This window comes from Asterias rubens, chromosome 22 (genome assembly GCF_902459465.1).
Source record: "Asterias rubens chromosome 22, eAstRub1.3, whole genome shotgun sequence".
Taxonomy (NCBI): Eukaryota; Metazoa; Echinodermata; class Asteroidea; order Forcipulatida; family Asteriidae; genus Asterias; species Asterias rubens.
The window spans coordinates 907023-928901 of NC_047083.1; the positions used below are offsets into that span (position 1 = coordinate 907023).

At 36.8% G+C, this 21879-nt stretch overlaps 2 protein-coding genes across 2 annotated transcripts in view; one reads left to right on the top strand and one right to left on the bottom strand.

The window, feature by feature from the left end:
* Positions 1 to 267: 267 nt before the first annotated feature.
* On the bottom strand, positions 268 to 6863 carry LOC117305085 (ER membrane protein complex subunit 10-like). Its single transcript, XM_033789816.1, has 7 exons — positions 6775 to 6863; positions 6149 to 6236; positions 5734 to 5849; positions 5347 to 5451; positions 4548 to 4729; positions 3924 to 4020; positions 268 to 3428 (listed from the first exon to the last, which is right to left on the bottom strand). The coding sequence occupies exons 1-7, from the start codon at positions 6856 to 6858 to the stop codon at positions 3336 to 3338; spliced, it is 765 nt and encodes a 254-aa protein (XP_033645707.1). The 5' UTR covers positions 6859 to 6863; the 3' UTR covers positions 268 to 3335.
* Positions 6864 to 7421: 558 nt separating this feature from the next.
* The window catches only part of LOC117305214 (tetraspanin-18-like), a 31023-nt gene continuing 16565 nt past the window's right edge, over positions 7422 to 21879 (top strand). Inside the window, exon 1 of the mRNA XM_033790032.1 lies at positions 7422 to 7628. The gene's annotated coding sequence lies outside the window, so the exon portion shown is untranslated. The remainder of the gene's footprint in view (positions 7629 to 21879) is intronic.

Below are 21879 nucleotides of genomic sequence, written 5' to 3' on the forward strand. Positions count from 1 at the left end.
CCGGCCATATTTTGTTTGGCCCTGCCCCGGTTTATTTTTGGCTCTTATTGCGCGGTCTGCGCACCAGCTAGGGTTAACAACATTGAGCGGAGGAGGGGGGGAGGGTGTGTTTATTGTCACGTGGGCCTAGCATTTTGGCTGGACTTGTAGTTGGAGTTGTATATTTGTAAGAAAGTTCTGTCATAGGTTTCAACTTATTTAGTTGGAGATTTCTGGCCGTCTCACTCGAAGATAGACGGAAAGCTGACACTCTTGATCCCCTTTGCATTGTTGTATTCATCTGTTGTTTTCATTTTATTACCAAAAAATGGGCATTTCATTTCAACAATTTGTTTTATTGATTGCATTATTGCTTGTTACATTGCAGAGTTGGAATAAACATCAAATAATTCTTTTTGCATTAGCTTCTTCTGATAAAGCCATGGCCCCAATTTCATAGAGTTGCTTAAGCACACTAAGTAGCTAAGCACAACATAGTAATGCCTACCAGAATAAGGTTACCAGCCGCTTGAATACCACGTCACGTGTATAATGTGACTGGTACCCTGCTTGTTTTTGCTCAGCATAACATTGTTAAGCATCAGTCCCAGCTTAAGCAGGTTTATGAAATTGGGCCACGGTTACACATTAGTAAACTAATCATGAGTATTATGTGGTGCAGTACATATACTTCTTATAAATCATCTGTTAAGGGAATATAAACAAGTATTTTGTTTTCTTTGTTTGATGACATGAATTTATTGAGTTTATTTAAATGCAATTTAAAATAATGAAACCTAGTCAGATTCGAACTGTATGTAAAACACTTTTTGTATTAATCTCAGATAAATAATCTCACATAACTAATGTACTGAATACTTCAATGCTAAAAGAGGTATTATAATTTATGTAAATCAGAAGCTTTATATTTTGCATGTATAATTATCTCATGAATATTCAGCAGGTCTCAAAATTCCTGAAGAGAATTCAAACTGTTATATTTGTTGTTATATTTGTTGTTCATACCAAACACAGGAATATTTAACCAAAGTTCAGAATGTTCTAATCATGAGCGTTGTATTTATTTATGTTTTTTATTCAACTTACTTTTGTTTTGTCTCACGTTTTGTGGTAGAGGGCTTCTGTTTTTGCGTAGGATGTGCTTCCGTGGTTTTACAAGAAAGTAGGAATAAGATTGGACGTCAGGATTATCAAACAAATTGTTGAATTCAAACAATATTAGTGGATTTAATGAGTTGTGGATATTGATAAATTATGGATGTTGGTATATTATGAATAATTATATGCCACAGATATCAATTATTTGCCGATCAATAATTTAGGGATGTCAATAATCTGCCGATATTGATCAGTTGCCGATATTGATAATTTGCCAATATTGATGATTTGTTGTTTTTGATAATTTGTGGATATTGATGACTTGTGAATTTCAACAGGATATTGATATTAATATGATTTTCTCCATGGTAGTTTCTTCTGTGAGTTGAAACATGTATCTGCACATCACTGCAGAATACACGCAATTGAGTTTTCAGAGTCTGTGTTATTATGATTTTAATATTTAACAATCAATACTATTTAGTCATCTTCCATTTATTAGTTTTGTTAGATTGGTTATTAGATACTGTCCTCACTTTGGTTAAATGGTACCTATCCCTATATATGATATAGATCTATGTATATATATATATATAGTCTGGATGAATCAGCGAGTTAAATTGTATAATTTTACATGTATTTAAAAAGGCATGTCATGTGAATTAATTCATTGTAAATTATTTTAGAGGTAACTGAGATGTTGTTGTATCAGTATGGGCCGTTTTTATAGGAACTTTGATTAGATGTTACAAATATCCACCAAAAATTGATACAAAAATGTTTATAGAGCTATGGTCAGGTCTGGATTAGTGGCTTTGGGTTGATCGTCATCGAAACTTAATTTAAAGCACAGGTTGCCCATAGCAACAACCATAGCAACAGCCGTAGTCGCCAATTCCGACACAAAAACACACACTGGTTGAAATTCGTTACCAGCCAAAATACCATGTTGTGCGAACTGTTTCTTACTGGTTCCTCGCTTATTTTGATTTAGTTTGATAACCATCTGTTGCTGTACATGTCCGAGGTGTTTGTTGGTGCAGAGTTTATTCCTCCACATATTTAGAAGAATTCACCCGTTATGGAGATAACTTAAATTGGTAATAATGTATATAAATTGAAACATATCACATAATAGGGAAGAATGTCACAAAGCTGCTAAGCATATAACAATCTACTAAGCAGAAAAAGGTAACAGGAACATTTGGTGCTCGATACATGTATGTGCATGGTGGTTTTATGTCGGCATATCCAGGACACAATTTAATAGAGCTGCTTAAGCATAAAAAGTAGCTAAGCACAATCAAAAATACTTTGTTGCAAATAACATTTGTGACTGGTATCCTGTGCGTTTCTACCAAGATTGTTATGCAATGTGTTTTGCTTAAGCATCTCTATGAATTTGGGGCCAGGGATTCATTTGAAAAACCTGCTAAGCACAGTTTGGAGAAGCATCAATAGATGATTACCATTGTTCTCATCATCTCTGCTTAGCAGCTTTGTCATTCACCTTTAATTAATTCCATACATAAACATTCAGGCAAATGCCTTGTGTGATTATTCAAATAAAATAATGCAAGATTTATAGAGATGTGGGTAAAAATTATGTTTTATTTTCATCTTTAAAAGTACAAAGTCAACAAATATTCTAACAGAGAATCCTGGTCATGACTCTTATCCTTGACTTCTCTTCACCCAGGGTTATATGGTTACCTGCGAGGGTAGAGGTTGATATTGTGTTTGAAAAAACCACTGGAGCGCCATGGCAGTCCGAGGCTGTATACTCCCCAGGGAGCTGAGAAGGATTACAGGAATGTTATTTGCCCAATGACCAGGATACTAATGTTTGTGCGCTGTATTCTGCTAGACTTCATCCTTGTGCTTAAAGTATTACAGTAATCCTACACAAGTATTTTGAGCGCTCAGTTAGAACATTCCAGTGGTCCATGTGCGTGCAAGAAATACTTAATCAAAACTACTTGTCCGGTCCAATTAGAAAGTTCCCACTGTGCAGACTTCATGAAATCTACACATAAATTTTATAAATAACCATTATCACAATTTTACTAAACCACAACGATCACCAAAATCAACAATTACTTTTCTAGTTTTAAATTCCTTATACAGGAAAATGAACCCCCATAGCAGGACAACCTGGAAAACACCTTGAGGATTTACACAGATGTACTTGGTGCTCTCCAGGTTACAATTCAGTTGTGAAGGCGTATTTTCTATGATTAACTTCCTCCTCCGCCCCCTCCTCTACCACCAGAATCCTGTTGCCCGCTGGACATCATGACAAATATAACAACTGGGACGATGTACATCCACTGCAATCAAGAAAACAGACAAAATACATGCATGTATTTTTATTATTGAAACTTGAACCAATAGCTAGACAAACAACCCACATTTTTTCGTCTCAATGCTATAAGATCAGCCATCGATTTCACAAAACTCTTCCTAACTTGAGACTAATCTTAGGACTTAGGACGAGTCCCAACCCTGCACTGTAGCATGCAGACCTAAAGATTATTCCTAAGTTAGGACGAGTTACTTGCCTAACGCGAGATAAGACGAGTCCTAACTCTTTGTGAAATCGACGGCAGTAATTGCAATTTCATACTTGTTTCATACAAATTTTCGTACAAACTGCAATAAGTACTGACCATAAAGTCCTCGGCCAACAATTTACTTTTCTCTTTTTTTATTAGATTTGATACAAAATTCTAGATGATAAATTTCAAGCTACATGTTCATGGTACATTTGGTGATAAATATGATTTACTCCTGATGGTTTAGTTCTAACTACTTCTGGTACTTACATATTTTGCAAAGAAGGAGCGATTGTCAGCCGAGGAACCCTTTTCTTTCTGTACTTTCTCCTCTTCCATCCTTTGAACGTAGACTTGAGTCTCTGGCCTGTACAATGAAGATTAAGGATCGTTCACAGGTATCAACATTTTCAAAAGCGTACAAATGTACCTTTGAAAGTCAGATATGTTGCGTCTTGTACGCAGGAAATTACGGTCTTATATATCTGTTTAAGGCATCTGTTCTTTATATGATTATTTCTTGTATTCATGCTTGTGTTAAACAGGGTTTGCATGTAATTCACATACATCAATTAGGTTTTCAAAAAGAACACCTCATGGCCAAGGACATGCCCTCTGTTGCCCTGGTTACCAGCCTTGGTGCCAAAAATGTGCTTTGCAAATTAATTTGTCCAATAAGAAAAAAACAGAAGGGAACCAGTTAGCAACAGTATACATAACCTGATATTTTCCCTGATAACCTATTTCTGCTAAGCTAGATCTCTCTTTGCTAAGCAATTGATTAATTGTGCTCTGATAAAAACAAACCAAACTCAGGCTTCATATAGTCAGGATCCTTTGACATGTATGAAATTAGTGCATAATTTGTAATTTAGTACACAGGGAGCAACTCACACTGGTGCTGATACTGTCATTTCTAAAGAAACCGTCGTATTGAAGTAATTCAGGGAGGTTGATTCCATCTCAATTTGATCACATGACCCCTTGAGTGTTAGGACACTGACGCCCATAACATTCCCTGATTGGTCAGCATGGACTGTCACATGATCGGAGAGGCGTGACTCCACAAGAGCGCACTGCAAGTAGATAAAATAAACTTGAAATAGTATGCGAGAAAAAGAAAAGCAAATATATATATATATGTATATACATGTAGTGAAAAAATCACAATATCGCATTAAAATGTCCGACTACAACTTAAAATTATCCTCATAGAGGAGCCTTTACTGCAAGGAAATCTGTTTTCTGAAGTATCAGACCAGGGCCCAATTTCATGGCGCTGCTAAGCACAAAAATTTGCTAAGCATGAAATTTCTTCCTTGATAAAAACAGGATTACCAACCAAATTTCCGTTTGTTGCATTTTGCTTGTTACTAGTATTTAGCTGTTGTTTGCTTATCCTGAAAATCATGTGGAAATTTTGATGGTTATCTTGTTTTTATCAAGGAAGAAATATCATGCTAAGCAAATTTTTGTGCTAAGCAGCGCTATGAATTTAAAACACTAAATTAGGTTTTGAACTTCTCTCTTGAAGGGGCACAGCATCTTCCTCTGGTAAGGGGCACTTCGATAAGGAAACTGTAAGTTTGTCTCGGAACTTTGCAAAGGGCACCATAGCAAAAGCACAGGGCACCACGGCAATTGCTGTAGGTGCCGTGGGTCATTTAAAAAAACAAATATTGCCCAAACTTACAGCTTTTGTAAAGGTGGAGACGTACTGTATCTCTTCATTGTCTGCTGGAGCTCCTAGCTTAGAGGGAACTCTGATTTTGTAGAGACCTTCAGTTCTTGATAACTCCTGGATACAAAAATAAATATAGGACAAAATGCAGGGGTGAGAATCATTGCTGATGAAGTCTAAAACTAGGATCAACATTTTTGGAGTTTGTTGAAATGATTGCATTTCAACCTTTTAATATAAATCCCCCGTTTTCTCATCCCTAAAAATGCCAAAAATGGCGCTTTGACCGAAGGCTAAAAAAGAAAATGGTAAAAGAAATGTTTACAGATACATGATTTTGTGACCGCAGACCGACTCCAATTGCAAGGGTTCATCTTGGATTCTAAAACTCTTTAATACCTTTAGCTTCCTTTTCTCTCCCGCTGTGAGTACTGTGGTTTGAACGAATGCTCCAGGACCAGACTTCAGTGATCGGAAGTTGAGGGTACCCCTAGTGGTGAACTTACTGTTGGATCCTGTACAAATTTAAAATGGTACTAAGATCAAAAATATGTCAACCAAACATTGATACTTGATGATACTTGTTTATCTTTATAAGCAAAACCTGCTTCTCCAGATGTATAGCGGTGCAGTGTGGTCCATTGTGAAAGTATTTAAAATAAAGGTGATAAACAAATTGGAAGAATGAAAGAACAAAGGAGAGAAAGAAAGGTGCAGTAAAATAAAAAGAAGATGCTCTGGATGGATCACCACCCTTTCATTTAAAAGACTCATTTATTAGTATGATGATCAAGAAAAAGAAGAAAATACTAACCTGACTCGAAAGAGTGTTCAATTGTCAGCGAGTTGTCTGATGAGTATACAGACCCTGAAAACTCATCTCCATTTGACCTTTGATCTCCCTGTGTTAGATGGATTTGAGAAATGTGTAATATTAGATTTCACTTTGCATAATTAACGACTATCCTAAGAAAACTTTACTATTATATATACCCTATACGGAAAAGTTTCTGTATGGCGCCACCACTTTTTCATTCGATATGAAATAATATAGTATCTTATTTACCTCAATCAAGTTCAATGAGATATCCCTTTTTGTAAAAATGAGTGAAAAAGTGGTGGCGCCGTACGGAAAGTTATCCAAATTGCATAATAACAAATGACAAAGTGGTGGCAGGATACGGAAACTTTTCCAGATATAAGATTGGAACAAAGTACTGAAAAAGACACTTGATTGGCAAGTTCATTTTCTTGTATCTAATAGTAATATTATGCAAATGTCTTCATGAATTTTTGCTGATTAAAAAATAATTTAAAAACATGAATGAACAAACGTAGGCTAAATCGTTTAAACCACAACGAAAATCACATTGGAAAGTCTGCTGGCTTGCCGTGGAGCACGACACCTATCATTTAATTAGAATTTTGAAGAAATTTTACCTTTCTTGTTCCTCCTATGGTCTGAAAACACACAAATATAACCAACAAGAATGACAAAATTTGGCTCGACCTGTGGGCCGCCATTTTAAATGGGCATTTTTTAACGATTGAGGGGGTAGTGTATCAGCAAGATTTTTGGACGAATCTAGCGATTGTGAGAAATGATGTCAACAAAATACTGTTTTTCATTAAAAGTTTTTTTGCAATATCTGTAAACAAAAATAACGAAGCAGCAAGGAAGATATATAATAGTTTATTATTTTGTCACTTCAATAACCTTTCCTTTGCTCTGCAAATAACATTACAGGAGAATGTTAAAAACAATTTAAAAGGTTAGAAAAGACAAACCATTATTTTGGGATAAATATTGTGTACATGTATTTGAAAATTCAGTGTTCAAAAAATAATAATGTGTGCTTAAAAAATGACGTTTGTTATTTTTCTTTATAAAACAGCAAATCTTTTATTTCAAAAAAGTCAAAAGTCGGATAAATTTTTAACTTTTCTTATTAATTTGCAAAACATTTAGAAACTCAAATGAGATCCCCCATTTGTGTTAATGGATTGTGCCAGCAACGTGAAATCGAAAGCGCGCACACACTACACCTACCTAAATCTCATGAATAATTCATTTTCATTTAATACAAATTTTCTCAAATGCATGGCGCCCTTCCACACGAAGAGCAGCGTCAGTAAAATCTATTCAGAAAACGGGAATTTTTGACAGCGTTAAAAACTGCCACGCCCGCGATTTCACTTTTAAAACTACAACCACAGGACTGTTGGATTCTATGAGACACATAAGATTGACCAGAGGCTTCAAAATCTGTTACCAAACTACTGGAATTTAATTGGTAAGTTCAGAATGTTGATTGTTTTTATGCACCGAGAAAGTTGGAGTGCGTTGTGTTCTCAAAGAGCGGTGGTATGCTGATATTTTCCGGGGGAAGACCACAACCGACTGACTGGTCGCCAAAAACAAAATGCCCGGGAATCCGAGTTTTTTTGTGTGTTTTTTTGCCTGACTGACTTGTTGAAATTAATAACAATCACCTAATTATTATGACCTGCTTCGAAATTTCAACATTTTCTTCATAGACTAGAAATAGAATCATCATATTCATAGGATATTTTGCAGGTTTTTTTGAGCATGTGTATCGGTGCAAAAAATCGACTTAGTTGTTGACCAACACTCACAAGTCGACACTCGAGCCTCGATGGAATTTTTGGATTATGACTAAAGAAAGGGAAGTTATCCAAAGAAAGATTTAGTTTGTCTTGCGCGTTGATAGACGGTGTATCCATCTGCATAAATTGTAGTATTTTCCCTGATTCTTGATTGTCATATTGCCATGTTTATCAATTGCTTGTTGATCATCTTTGTTTTAAATGGTAATGTGTAAGTTAAACTCTTTGTTGCAAATTGCAAACTTGTTAAGGTTAAAAAAAAAAAGTAACCTTTCACAATCATTGCCAGTGATGACACTGACAATGTTATGAAACATTGGAAAGTGTAGTTCGTCAACATCAGATGAAAAGATCTTATCATTTTTTAGAATCCTGTATTAATGTCAAAGGAAATACATGTAGAGGAAGTGTTGATAGTCGATGATTAATTAACAAAGGAGTGTGAATTACAATTTACACAACCAAATCATATGACATAGCTTGAAAAAACATTTCCTTCTTTGATTGTTGATCAAGGTTACACAACTACTAGGAAACAGGGAACGATTTCTTCCAGCACTTTATTATCTTGTAATATTTTTTAACTCTTATTTTTTGTTTATGCTTTTAATTTTCCGTAACATTCTTAAATTTTTACGTAATTTTTATATCGTAATTTTATCATGTGATTTTATGTTTACTTTTAACATGTTAGTTTGTTCGCAGGGCCCAAATGGAAACCAGTTTTTTACTGATTTGGCTCACCCTTGGTAAATAAAGGAAATAATAATAATATAGCAACCAAAAACACATTTTGTGCACACAGGATAGCAGGGCATGGAATAAACACTGGACCACAGGCAGAGACCAGTGATTCAAGCTTTGGGCCAGTTAACTCATGATGACTGGACACTGGATAAACTGGGCAGTATTGTGTTTTTCAATTAAATAATGAGGCTACAGGGAACGATTTCATTCAGCAATTTTGCATAATTAACAAAAAATATAGACACAGTGAATGCTTGAGTAGCAAATTGATGCGTTTTGTGAAGCATTTTGCTATGCTATACAAGGGAAATCGCTCACTGGGCTACCTCATTGCGTAAAACATCAATGTGAACAAGAGTTGACTATTCATTATGAATCTGATAATTCTGTTGAGTATTGAATGAAGAATGTACGCATTATAAGACAAATTATGGTGTTTGTTCAACTCATTTTAAATCCGGTCTTCTAAAATTAATTCTGGTCCAGTAAACATTTCGAGCAACAGGCCTTTAAGCCTTGTAGATATTTACACCAAATTCGAGAATCACACCCTGATTTTGGAAAGTAGGCAATGATGATTTTTGTGTAGCAACTTGTTATAGCATTTTTTCACTGCTAAATTATAAAAATATCAACCAACTTTTATTCTCGTTGACACGGTCAACAAATTTGTTAAGGAAGAAGGAAATAGAATAATTTTTAATGGTTTGCTAATTCGCTTCAGGGATACTTTAGTGACATTAATTTCCCAAGTATAAATAAAAATAATTGGTAGCTAGTCGCGTTAATCAGGCAATTGCAATGAGGACAAATAAAATGAAGCACTAATTAATAATTAGTTTAAGTTTGATTTAATTTGATGAACACTAATCAAGTTTTCGGATAGTAGCGCTGTAGTGAATGTCTGCATAAATATAGGGTACATGTGGGAAGTGGTAATTGATTATTATTTTGTAATAAAACAATGCTGTTTCCTTATTTAAAAAAACTATTGGCCTACTAAAAGCTAACAGTGTGAGGCAGTTTTTTTTAATTTAATTTTATTTTACTTACTTCATAAATAACAGTCTTCAAGGTTGAAACTAAACTTTGAACATCTAAGTTCTTGCCCCAGAATACACTCCAGGCCACAATAACTCAAATTTTAACATCATTCTTTTGATTCATTTAAGTTGTTGAACAAAATGTTTTTTTTTAAACATCCAAACTTGTCCTGTCAAGAGTTACTGGCCCGGCTCAGAAATCACTTGCCTCCCACATATTTTTCCAATTTGTCCCGCCCTCTACTTTACATGCAAGATCACCTTGCTCTTAGAAGGAAGTTTTTAAAAATTAAAAGAAAAGAAAAAAAATCTTACAATTTGAGTTCAGAAAATGTTACTCGCATGATGCCCCATCCCCAAAATTTAAAATATTGCACCCTGTATACAGGTTGGCCATTCGATGGTTCAACATTAACTTGATGATTCATTGTTCATTACAAAGTACAGCCCATTATCATACATGAGTACACGCATAATTAAAGAGCATGTAAATCATGCATGACTGGTGTCAGCATGGAGCTTTATAAGATTGTTTTCCAGTAGAGAAGAGATGTTTAGTCATATTTTGTCACCAGTTGGGTTCTGGAATACGCCTTTTAGGGTTCATCAAACAAGTAGGCAGACATTTTTCTGCTTATAGCCATTGAATGGACACTTTCTGAACAGAATAAAAAATAGAAGTTCACCGATTTACAAATAACTTACAGGGTTTACAGAAGGTAACGGTGAAAGACTTCCCTTGAAATATTATTCCATGAAATGCTTTACTTTTAGCCTAAATTTTCACAGGTTTGTTATTTTATAAGTTTTGATACACGAAGTGTGGGCCTTTGGACAATCCTGTTTACCGATGTTGTGCGATTGCTTTAAACGTAGGGTCATACATTAGAATGGGTGTGTTGTCAAAGAATGTACTTTTGGTGGCATGGTTGGCTTGGTTGGCTTGTGCCTAAAGTGCTCGCCTCTCACCAAGGTGACCCTGGTTCGATACACTGCCAGGGCTGCATGTGAGTTGAGTTGTGCAGCAATGGTTCTCTGCTATGCCAAGAGGGTTTTCCAGACCATCCAGTTTTGCTCCCTCGGGAAAAATTAAACACTTTTGATCTCTGGCTGTGCTCCGCTGCAAAAGGTGCCCTTGCATGCCTGCTTCTTGAACATGTTGTAGCTTGTAGCCGCGTCCTTCGCAATTCAGTTCTAAGCTGCGAGTAAGGATGATTAGTCTCCCAATTTCTTCTTATTATTATTATTATAAGTACTACCACATGTCTACGATCAAGATGGTGTTCAATTAAGATGAATTTGGATGTGTTTATATTGTCTTGTCCATCATTCTCCTCGTTGGCCTTCACTGAGTATATAACTCATCAGCAGAGCTTGAAATGTCTTAAGATGAAACCGTTCACTGGACCATGACACGCTTCCTTCTCACTTGACTGCTTTGTAAATTAACCAGAAAAGAATGTTAGATCGACGTCATGCCTGCTCTATGTTTACATTTTCTTCCTCAGTGATTGAACTTGATCTCACAGTGGTTGTGTAAAATTCTGTAAAAGAGTTGTTTTACCCGGGGTCCAGTTTCGTGAGAAGAATGTTCGTACATGTGGTTTAGTCATTTGCGGAGCAATATCAAGCTCTAGCAATAAAGATTGATTTGATTTCTAGATTTAATATTTAATGAAAGTGCAATTGTGAAATCGGACCCTGTCTCCACTTCACACAGAAGCTAAGATGTGTATCCATCACAAGCAATGTGTTACTTCAATCTGAAACAAATCACTATGGTGATCTCGACAACTCATCTTTGTAAAGATGAATCTGTGTGATCTTGAAGTAAACTGAAGCCTAGGTACGACTGATGCCAGCTCTAGCTTAGCCTCGCCTCAAGACACTCCATATGGGTCATTTTCATAGAGCTGCCTAACAACAGCCAATATTGTGCTTGCTGCATGAGTTTCCCTTTCATAGCGGCTTAAAGGCAGTGGCCACTATTGGTAATTGTCAAAGACTAGCCTTCACAGTTGGTGTATCTCAACATATGCATAAACTAACAAACCTGTGAAAATTTGAGCTCAATCGGTCATCGATCATGCTAACCTTCCAGCGTGTGAAAATGAGAAAGGCCTATTTTTTTTAATGCAAATTCATATCGAACACTTAAGCTGTCTGCCTAATTCTCTTTCTAAGCTGTGAAATATTTGCCTTTAAAAAAAAAAACATTTCCAGTGATAATAGCACAAAAATTGCTTAATCGTTAAGCAGCACATTTTCCCCCTCGTTTGTTTGTTTGTTTATTTGTTTGTTTGTTTGTTTGTTTGTTTGTTTATTTCCTCCAAATATCACATCAATCTTAAAATATACAAGTTTACAATCTGTGCACAGTTAAAAATTAAAATGGTTGTCCATTTTTTAGTTACTAATTTTGTTCCTATCCACATGTGGAGTAGATCCATTTCCAACAGACGTTGCAGGCAAACACATGGATTCTACCCATATGCTACCTTTCTAGTCTTCGCCTCAAGCGTGTAAACTAGGTTAACATTCAGCATACATAATGTTAAAACTGCTGTCCCAACCCTAGTTAGTGTCCTCTCAAGGAGTTCCATTGTATAAAGACATCCATCACCCTTACCCCAACCATAACCCATATGCTACCTTTCTTGTCTTCACCTCTAGCTTGTAAATTATGTTCACATTCAGCATACATAAGCTGTCCCCACCCTAGTTAGTCTCCTCTCAAGGAGTTCCATTGTATAAAGACATCCATCATGGCAGACGCTCATTCAACCCTGCAGCACGATGCTCCATCACTCACATCTCAATTATCCACCACCCTGGGATTTCATCCTCTCTCTCTACCTTACTGCCTGGCTGTCAAGAAAAGGACTCATTATGGTAATATATTACCGTGGCAATATAGGGTGAATTATACAGAGGGAATGTCTGGCTATGGTTGGCAATGTGGACTGGATTCGCTAATGCTGACTTGACATGCAGCAGGGCCAATGTCTAATCACACAATTGATATTATTTTTTACATAATTGCGCTGGGACTAAATGTACATTGTAGGTAGGCAGACTCTCTGAATGGGATACTTCCGTTCCAATCGATTTTTTATACAATTGTGGACGATGGTTAATTTTTCTCTGTAATCATCGCGCACAAGTGGAATAGTTTTAATTATTCGTACTTAAAAGTACGTAGTAGAATAGTTGAAAAACACAGACTCTGGTTTACTTTTGTTACAACACACATCGGTGTAACAATGGTAAAACCAAAATAAATATTTTATCCGGATGCAAATTTAACATCAAGTCATCATATTGTAGTCGTACTGTACTAATTCAATTTTGTCTCAAGTAAACAGTTGTTGGTTGTGAAGAACAAGTGATTAAATGTCACAAGGACTGGAAATATTCATTTATTGGAGCGTAATAATGTTAACCTCAGTGCTGATGTATTTCTAGAGCTGGAGGCAGTGATGCTGTGGTGTTTGTCAAAAAAACTGTTTTCAAGACTAGCCTCGGCCATCCTGAGGCTGAACATCTGTAGTAACAGTCTGGTATATTTTTACAGACTCACACATGATCAAATTAATTACAGGTACACTCAATTAAACTTGGGCGGTCCCAGGATGTCCGGATTCTGTTCCGGGTCTCTGCTGAAGAAAAGATTCTGTCCTGAGTCGACTCGGCTTTTCAAAATTCGGTGAAAAAAACATTTTAAGCCGTTCGGGTCCAGAGCTTTTTAACCAGAAATGCCCAACGAGTAATTTATAAAATTACACCCTCCCTTTAAAAGTAATTTTAGTGCTTTGTGAAATTTTAGAATGAACCTTTTTCTGGTGAAATCGAGCCCTGGGTGTATATTAAACAAGCTACAAAACCTCATCCAGGCCTTAGTTGCAGCATGGAGGTAGAAATGCAGAGCTAGCTACAGGCTGTCAGTGTCAGCGACTCAGTGTGTGTTCTTTTTGCAAAGTGTGTAGTATTGCACTGTGGTTTAAGATTACAATTTTGTCACATTAAAGAATGATGGGTTCACAGTGAATAGTGCCACTGCCATGCTGTGAATAAATTGGTTTGTTCATCATGCTGAGATGGGAGTGTCCAATTCTGCTGAAGAGGTCATGCATGTCTTGTGGAAAACGGGGTGTTTTAAACACTCTGTGTAGGTATGCGGGCCTACAGGTGTGCAATACAAGCAGATGATAGTTTTTTCCCAAATGCATATAAAAAGCATAGAAAAGAACACAGAGAGCCTCCATCGGGCCTGATTCATTCTTAAAAGGGCAAGGGCACCGAGGCATGTTCTCTTTAGGCAACTATTTGCGGAAATTGTAAATATCTGTTGGACACATTTCAAGCGACACCAACGGAGGCAATTGCCTCTGTTGCTTCTTGTGAAGTTGCAGGACCTGGCCTGCATATTATTTAAAATCTGCCTAAACATATGTAGGCCAACTTCTATGGCACTGTATGAATTATGTACTAGAGGCCTAGGATGCCATTAATAACGCTGTCATGGCATTACACTACAGTCTGTAGAGAGTGGAATAGGACAGGCATCAGCAACTGTATAATGTACATGTAGATCAATATCTTGTAATTGAAGGTTTATGTTAATTGCCATTGCAGTGTTTATTTTTATTACATGCAGTCTATTTTGTGTAGTGAACAACAGGCAAGGCACAAATGGCATGTCATTATCATTGTACCCTGATAATAGGCCTTTATCCCCCATATAGCTCCATGATTGTATGAAGGTTTTCACGGAAATGAATTCATAAAACGGCTTGCAAATTCCACTGGCGGGCAAGCACTCAAGTATTTTGGGACATTTTGAATAGAAATCGTGACAAAGCAATTGACAAAGAACAATGTCTATAGGCCTAGTTGTGAATGTTGTGTTGTGGTCCCGTGAACTATTTCACTACTTGACATTTGGATTTGGTTATTTAAGTCTTAAGTTTTTTTGTTGTGACAAAATCGTTCGCTGGCCCATGTCTGTTTTAAATCGTCTCTATTAGGAGTCTTACAGACGTCATGTGTCCTTGTTGTTTGATGTCAATATAGACAGTCACAAACATAGATTTGACCCAAAATAAACAGAGAGGCGAGCAGAACTCACCTTCTGTACACAAGTTTTTTTGTATTGAACAAAATAATGCAATTAAACCCTTGAGTTTATACTAAGGGACACATACTTAGGCCTATGAGGTGGATTAAGCATGAAGTGTAGTTTAGGGTAGTTCAGGAAAAAATAATTGCAAATAATCCAAAATAGTTAATGGCCTGATGTTTCGACCATAGCAGAGTCTTCCTCAAAGGCTAAATGAAAAAAATGAAAAATGAAAAAAACACAATAAAACAAACAAATAAACAATCAGTTGCAGGTCTGATATTTTGTTTTTGCAATGGCAAGGGGCATCTCTTTGATTGAAGTTGAAGTTCCTGCTGAAACATTTTACGGGGCACCAAGGCAATGACCGCATGACCACCATAAATGCAATTGCCTCCATGAAGAATTAGGACGCTTTGAAATTTGTAGTTGTCCAAAAACCAAAAACAACTCTCCATTGAATGGCAGATGGTGTCAATTTGGTCTAGTATTTGGATGGTGTCAGTCAAGTGCACATTGTCCCATTAGATAGAGTTTGTATTGATTTATATGTGATGAGTGAAGTAATGAGATTAGAAGCGATATCAGTAGCACAACTTGATATGAAATGTTTGTAGGTTGATAAATCACACTGTAAATTCGATAAGGGTTTCATTCAAGACAAATTTGCTTTCAGAATGATAACAGACTACAATCTTGTGACTGTATACATGGTATAATCATGGAGGTTTCTACCTCCATGGTGGTATAATGTATGGATAATGGAAACCCTGTAACCATTTAAAAACCAAAATAATTTGTAGCATTACAAGTACATTCCAGGACATTTCCTGGCATCAATTTAGAAACACAAGAATTTTTTAACAAGGTTACTGACCTCGTTAACAAATTTTTTAAATCAGTTGTTAATTAACATCAGAGGTATACACCTTGTCCTTGAAGGAAGACATACAACATGTGTAATAGCTGTGTCTTTAAAAACCTATAGCTGACTAACTGAACAATTTAGACGATTCGAGGAACCCAAAACGGCCTCTCTCTGCTTTCATCTCATTGTAAATTCAAACCGCTTGCTTGACTCTAATCAATGGGCACAAGCTATCGACGCTCCTCGAAGCAAGACGAGCAACTGACGTATAAACAGATGAACCCTGGATCCCTCTGAGCAATCTTAACTTTCAAGATGCTCGGAGCTTCGGACAATTGCACTCAGCTGTGACCGGATATCATGTTATCCAAAGGTCTTGTTAAGGGAGACTCTTTGAGGGGTGTGGCCATTTGTTTCATCTGACGTTCCTCATACATACAATGCCTGTGTACACTTCAAATACTCCATAAGTTTTCAATTTTTCTGATAGGGTGCCCTTTACTAATGCCTTGGTGCCCTTGCCCTTACAAAAACAAAGCATACAGGCCTCTATTAAATTGCATACTGTTCGATTGAATTCAATGCACCTTTGCTGTCCTCCATTTTGGGAGACAAAGTGTAGGCTACACATTATAACTGACTGCAGTAAATGGTGGAAAAAGTACAATGCGCATTTTGTTGATTCCACAAGGCCATGAAATAACCCACAGCAATTGATGTGGTGCCCTTTTCACTTGAGGCCAATAAAAATTGAAACTTTCCTCAGAGTCCTTGCAGTGCCCCACCACACCAGAGAGAAACATTGCTGTGCCCCTTCATGAAAGAACAAACTTCATGGCCTGCTTCCCTGCCTTCAAGAAGTCAATACATGAACTAATTACCATCCATGTGCTTCATGTACATTTATGTACTGCACACTGAATAACTCATGATTTCTTTCTGCAACCCTGGATAGTAACAGCTTTGAAACTAAAAGTGTCTTGCACTTGTACTGATCTCTGCATAATGTGTTTGTCCTTTGATAAAGGCTTGTTTGCTCGGAGCTATCAAGACCCACCATAAATCTTGATATATATTATTATAATCACAATGTCAACAATGTACAGAGGTATCATAATGTGTGTTAAAGCCATTGGACACTTTCGGAACAGAAAAAAAAAAATTCACAGATATACAAATAACTTACAGGGTTTACAGAAGGTACTGGTATGGTGAAAGACTTCCCTTGAAATAGTATTCAATGAAATGCTTTACTTTTTGAGAAAACATTAAAACAATATCAATTCTCGGAAGCGAGAATTACAAATTTATTTTGAACACATGTCATGACACGAGGAAACGTGCGGAAACAAGGGTGGGTTTTCCCGTTATTTTCCCCCGACTCTGATGACCGATTGAGCCTAAATTTTCACAGGTTTGTTATTTTATATAGAAGTTGTGATGTACATGAAGTGTGGGCCTTGGACAATACTGTTTACCGAAAGGGTCCAATGGCTTTAACTGTGTAACTGTAAACTCAATTTAGTTCAGTCAAGGACAGGGAAACATTAGGTCTAATCAAAACATTAATTTCTCTTTGGGATGTGTAATGGGTAGGATTTGAAACTTTGCATGGTGGAAATATGATATGGAAAGGTTTGCGGTAACACCATGTAATGACTATCTCTAATGAGTTGGGGGGTTGGTTTCAACTTGACGTTTCGATCAGTATGCTCTAATCGTCTTCTGGAGAAATGGGTAATGGGTTCTTTTTCATGCATTACAACATGGATCCTAGCTGTAATGGTCAAGTGTCTTGCTTAAGTCATGACCGGGACTCGAACCCATACTCTGCTCAACAGAAACACTACAGCTTGAGTCATGTGCCTTTAACCGGCACTGCTCAAAAACAAGACACCACACAGTCACAGGCCTTTAATTTCATTTAATTTTCATTTCTCCGATCTGATAATGGACACTTCTAGAGGAAAATTCAGATTTCAGGCCTGATACTTCACGGAGTCAACGAAGGCGATTGCCTCCGTGTCCCCTGGTAATTGCCTTGGTGCCCTTTACCAAAAAGAAAATGCCTTGGTGCCCTTGCCCTTTCAAAAACGAAGCATACATGTACAGCCCTGAGATTTATAGAGGATTTTCCCAAAGGGTACCACAGCACAATCACAGGGCACCACGGCAAATGCTGTGGATGCCGTGGGTTAATTCGAGGCCTGCAGTCAATTTGGATTGTAGTCAGTACTTGTATTTGCATTTATTCCACATTGTTTCTGAAATAGAAAATTTTGATTGGCTATAATTTTCCCGCTTCTTTCTGGATCCCTCCCTTAATCCCTTTCTCCTCTCTTTTTCTATAAATGGATATATGTTAGTACATGTTTTATGCCTCTGAAGAAGGTCCGGTTTGGATCGAAAGCTAAGGACATCTACCCTTCTCATTATTCAAACCATATTTTCCCCAAACCCAGGCAGCGATGCTGAGGTCTCTGGATGGTTATTCTCAATCGTCACCTCTTCACATTACAATGTGTTTATAGACAACCCATATGGAATTATAATGAAGAGCTCCACACTTGAAGTGTTGCAAGACATGGTCTTCTGATTATTATCGTGAAACAATAATATCTGAAGCGTTCACTTGAAGATGACCCTGTCTTAAACTATTCTGCAGAGAAAGAGGGTGGGAGAATGTTGGTTTATAACCGGCATGATATTCTTCTGATTGCCGGTTTTTGTTTATTATTAGTAGATGTTGGAAATTGTTTTGAATAAATAGACTGAAAGCGTTGTGAACAATGTATAGACGATGTGACCTATGTTTACATTCAAACCGCCCTCTGTTGACAAAACACTATATACGTCATGTTTCGCCGGGCACTGAGTTGCGTAGTCATAGTGAGATTACGTACACTTTCTAGATGGCTGCCAAAACACAAAGGTTTTGCCCGGCGGTATGCGTGCGAATCATGTTATGGTTTTCGTGTGACGTCAGAGGTCACATCGTCTATAGGTCAGGCCATACTCCATAAAATATTCCTACTTTTTTCAAACGACCGAATAACATGCCTGTTATTTGCAAACTGTAGCTAAATTATACATGAATGAAATTGAGCCAGGAGGACTTGGTTGTTGGAAATAAGCCTATTCGGAATCGCAGCTGCGCATGTCTGTTACCGACGACAACGCAATTTGTATATCCCCCGTGACCTTTTGACAATACCAGCGGGTATTGTCAAAAGGTCACGAGAAGTATACAAATTGCATTGTCAGCAGTAACAGACATGCGCAGCTGCAATTGGGAATAGGCTTATATGCTAATTAATCTAAGTACCAGCTGAGTAGGCTATGTTCTTTTTAGATCTTGTCTTGCTAAGGTACTACTACTGTGGAGTAAATTTTTTACAATTAGTGTTGAGGATCCTTATTCTGAAAAACACCTCCCTGTCTTTAGGCCTCACAGCTTGACCTCATTCTACCTGCCAGAGCCCTACCCTGGCAGTTTGTTTGCTTCGGACTGGTCCAATGGGACACAAGGAAACAGGGTTGTAATTTGATTGCATTATAATTGACATTCCATTCCACTGCTGTACAGGTGTGGGATATGAATCATGTATTGTTGTGCTGATGTTGGGTTGGGAAGCTTGGGTGTTTGTTTCTGGGGCGAATGCTTCTGGTGTTCTCCATGACAACTCAAGCGACTCAAGATTGTTGATAAACAAAACATAAATTACAGTTTCGAGAAATAACGAGGAACGATGTCGTCAAACATTTTTGTGTAGCAACAAACTTATGTATAATGTGCACTCTGAATGCCAATATTGTGTAGCAATCATGAATTTTGAGTAGCAAACTGTAACATTCTGCTGCTTTTTGCTCTGCTATTTCAACAAGGGAAATTGTTCACTGAATAATGCAATCTACTTTAGTTCCATCAAATAGGCGTTCGCAAACTGTTTTAAATATTAAAGGCTATCCTTCAAGAACATCAAAGGCTATCCTATGAAGTGTAGCTGATCAGGCATTTGTGTACCCTACTCCTAAACTATAGAATAACCTTCCTCCTTATTTAAAGGAACATTACAGAATTGGTAAGAACCAAAAATCGTGAAGATCACAGATTTACATAAAACTTACATGGTCTAATGATGATGAGAGTAGAAAAAACATCCCTTGAAATATTTCTGTCTGAAATGTCATATTTGATGAGAAACAAAATAATCTAATTTCGTGTTTGGAGTTAATCGCTCAGTGAGCGTTTTAGGCCTATTCATTTTTGTTTTGGCATTGATGCAATGCAAAATTTGCAATTGGTTTTTCACTATTCTCTTGTGACCCAGATGGCCTATCGATCTCAAACTTCTACAGGTTTGTCAGTTTATGTATATGGTGGATTACATAATGGGCTTATACTGCCAGCAACTTTTTTACTAGCAAAACCAATTCTGTAATGTTCCTTTAAGATAACGTACATGTTATGTGTTTCAATCCAAGTGAACAAAATTTTTTACGATTCATTCTTGCTACAGCGTTCTTTGTATTTTTTCTCTGATTTTGAGGGGGAACTTATTGTAATGGGAGTATTCAGTGCGCAGTATAAATGTGTGTTGTTATTATTACATGAGCTACATGTATGGTGGCTCCATCACAGCAGTATGCAGCGTCTCCAAATTCCCTAAAGCTATTATTTTGCTTTCTACCCCTACTGTCCCAGAGCTATTATTCTTTCTCTCTCAACATTCTTTATTTTCTTCTACTGCAAGATCAATAGTCAGATAGTATTTGATAATGCCCTCGGGGGCCATTATAACACTCAGCCACACCCTCATCTGTCTTGTATAATTTCCAGTCTGTTATAAACCTTTCTCAGGGCTAATATCAAAGTGTCTTATATTGACCATGTATTGACCATCATACATGCATGTTTCAGAGTCTTTATTGTCAAATTTTGCCTTATCCCGGGGGCCATCATCACTCTGATCAGTCATTATAACTTTGCACATGCCTTTGCAATTAAAGGGTCTGTACTTTTTGCAGGACACAAAACACAATGTCTACAGATTTTGTGTCCTTGTTTTACCCATTCCTTAAAACTACAGCACCCCAACAAGTAATATTTAAGATAAGCTTTCTATAATTGTCTTCAAATGGTGTAAGTTTAATTTACATCTGTAAACATTGTGTTTTGTGTTACAAAAAATACCACAATTCTTTAACTACTTTAGACCAGTGTTATCTTTAAATAAATCTCTCCCAGGTCTGTTATCACATCATTAACAACCATCCTCCTCCTTCAAGGATGTTGGTCCACTTACAACAACTCAGCCATTTTTTTTAATAGGGCCATTATTTCTCTCTTGACATTTTCAGAGTTTTTGTTTGTCAAATTGACCTTGCCAAGGGCTGACATAAACATTCTGTCCCTGGCTATAAAATGTTAAAAACACTGGCAAGAAAGGAGAAACCTTGTGCAAGACCTCAAATTGCAAACACTTAGACTTCTCCTCCATAAAACATGTCCTTCTGAATTCAAATTCACAAACATGCTCTGGCCTATCTGGCACTGTTTTAAAACAAAAAAGCTACTTAAAGGAAATGCTGTATGTACAAAAAATGGTTCCTTAAGGGAATAAATACGGGGAAAAAAAAGGTTCTTACAAAGGAGCAAACGCTGTTTAAAAAAACTCCTAAAAGGAACAAATGCAGTTTACAAAAAGAACCGTTTTAAAGGAGCAAACGCTGTAAAAAAATAGCTCCTTATTATAAAGGAACAAATGCAGTTAACAAAATGAAAGCTTCTTAGAGCATGCTTAGAGGAACAGCTGTTTATAAAAATGACCATCTTGAAGGAAAATATGACGTTCACAAAAATGACCTTAAAGGGAATGTGACCTTTTAAAAACTAAAGACTGTTTAATAAAATGAATCTGAGGAACAGATGTTTGAAGTGACCTTCTTAAAGTACATTGTAGCAGATCTTAGTAAAATATGTGTAATTTTTAAAGACACTGGACACTAATGGTATTTGTCAAAGACCAGTCTTCTCACTTGCTGTATAAAGTAAAGTGTGAAAAGTTGAGGTCAATCGGTCATTGGTAGTTGCGAGATAATAATATTTAAAAAACACCATTGTCACACAAAGTTGTGTG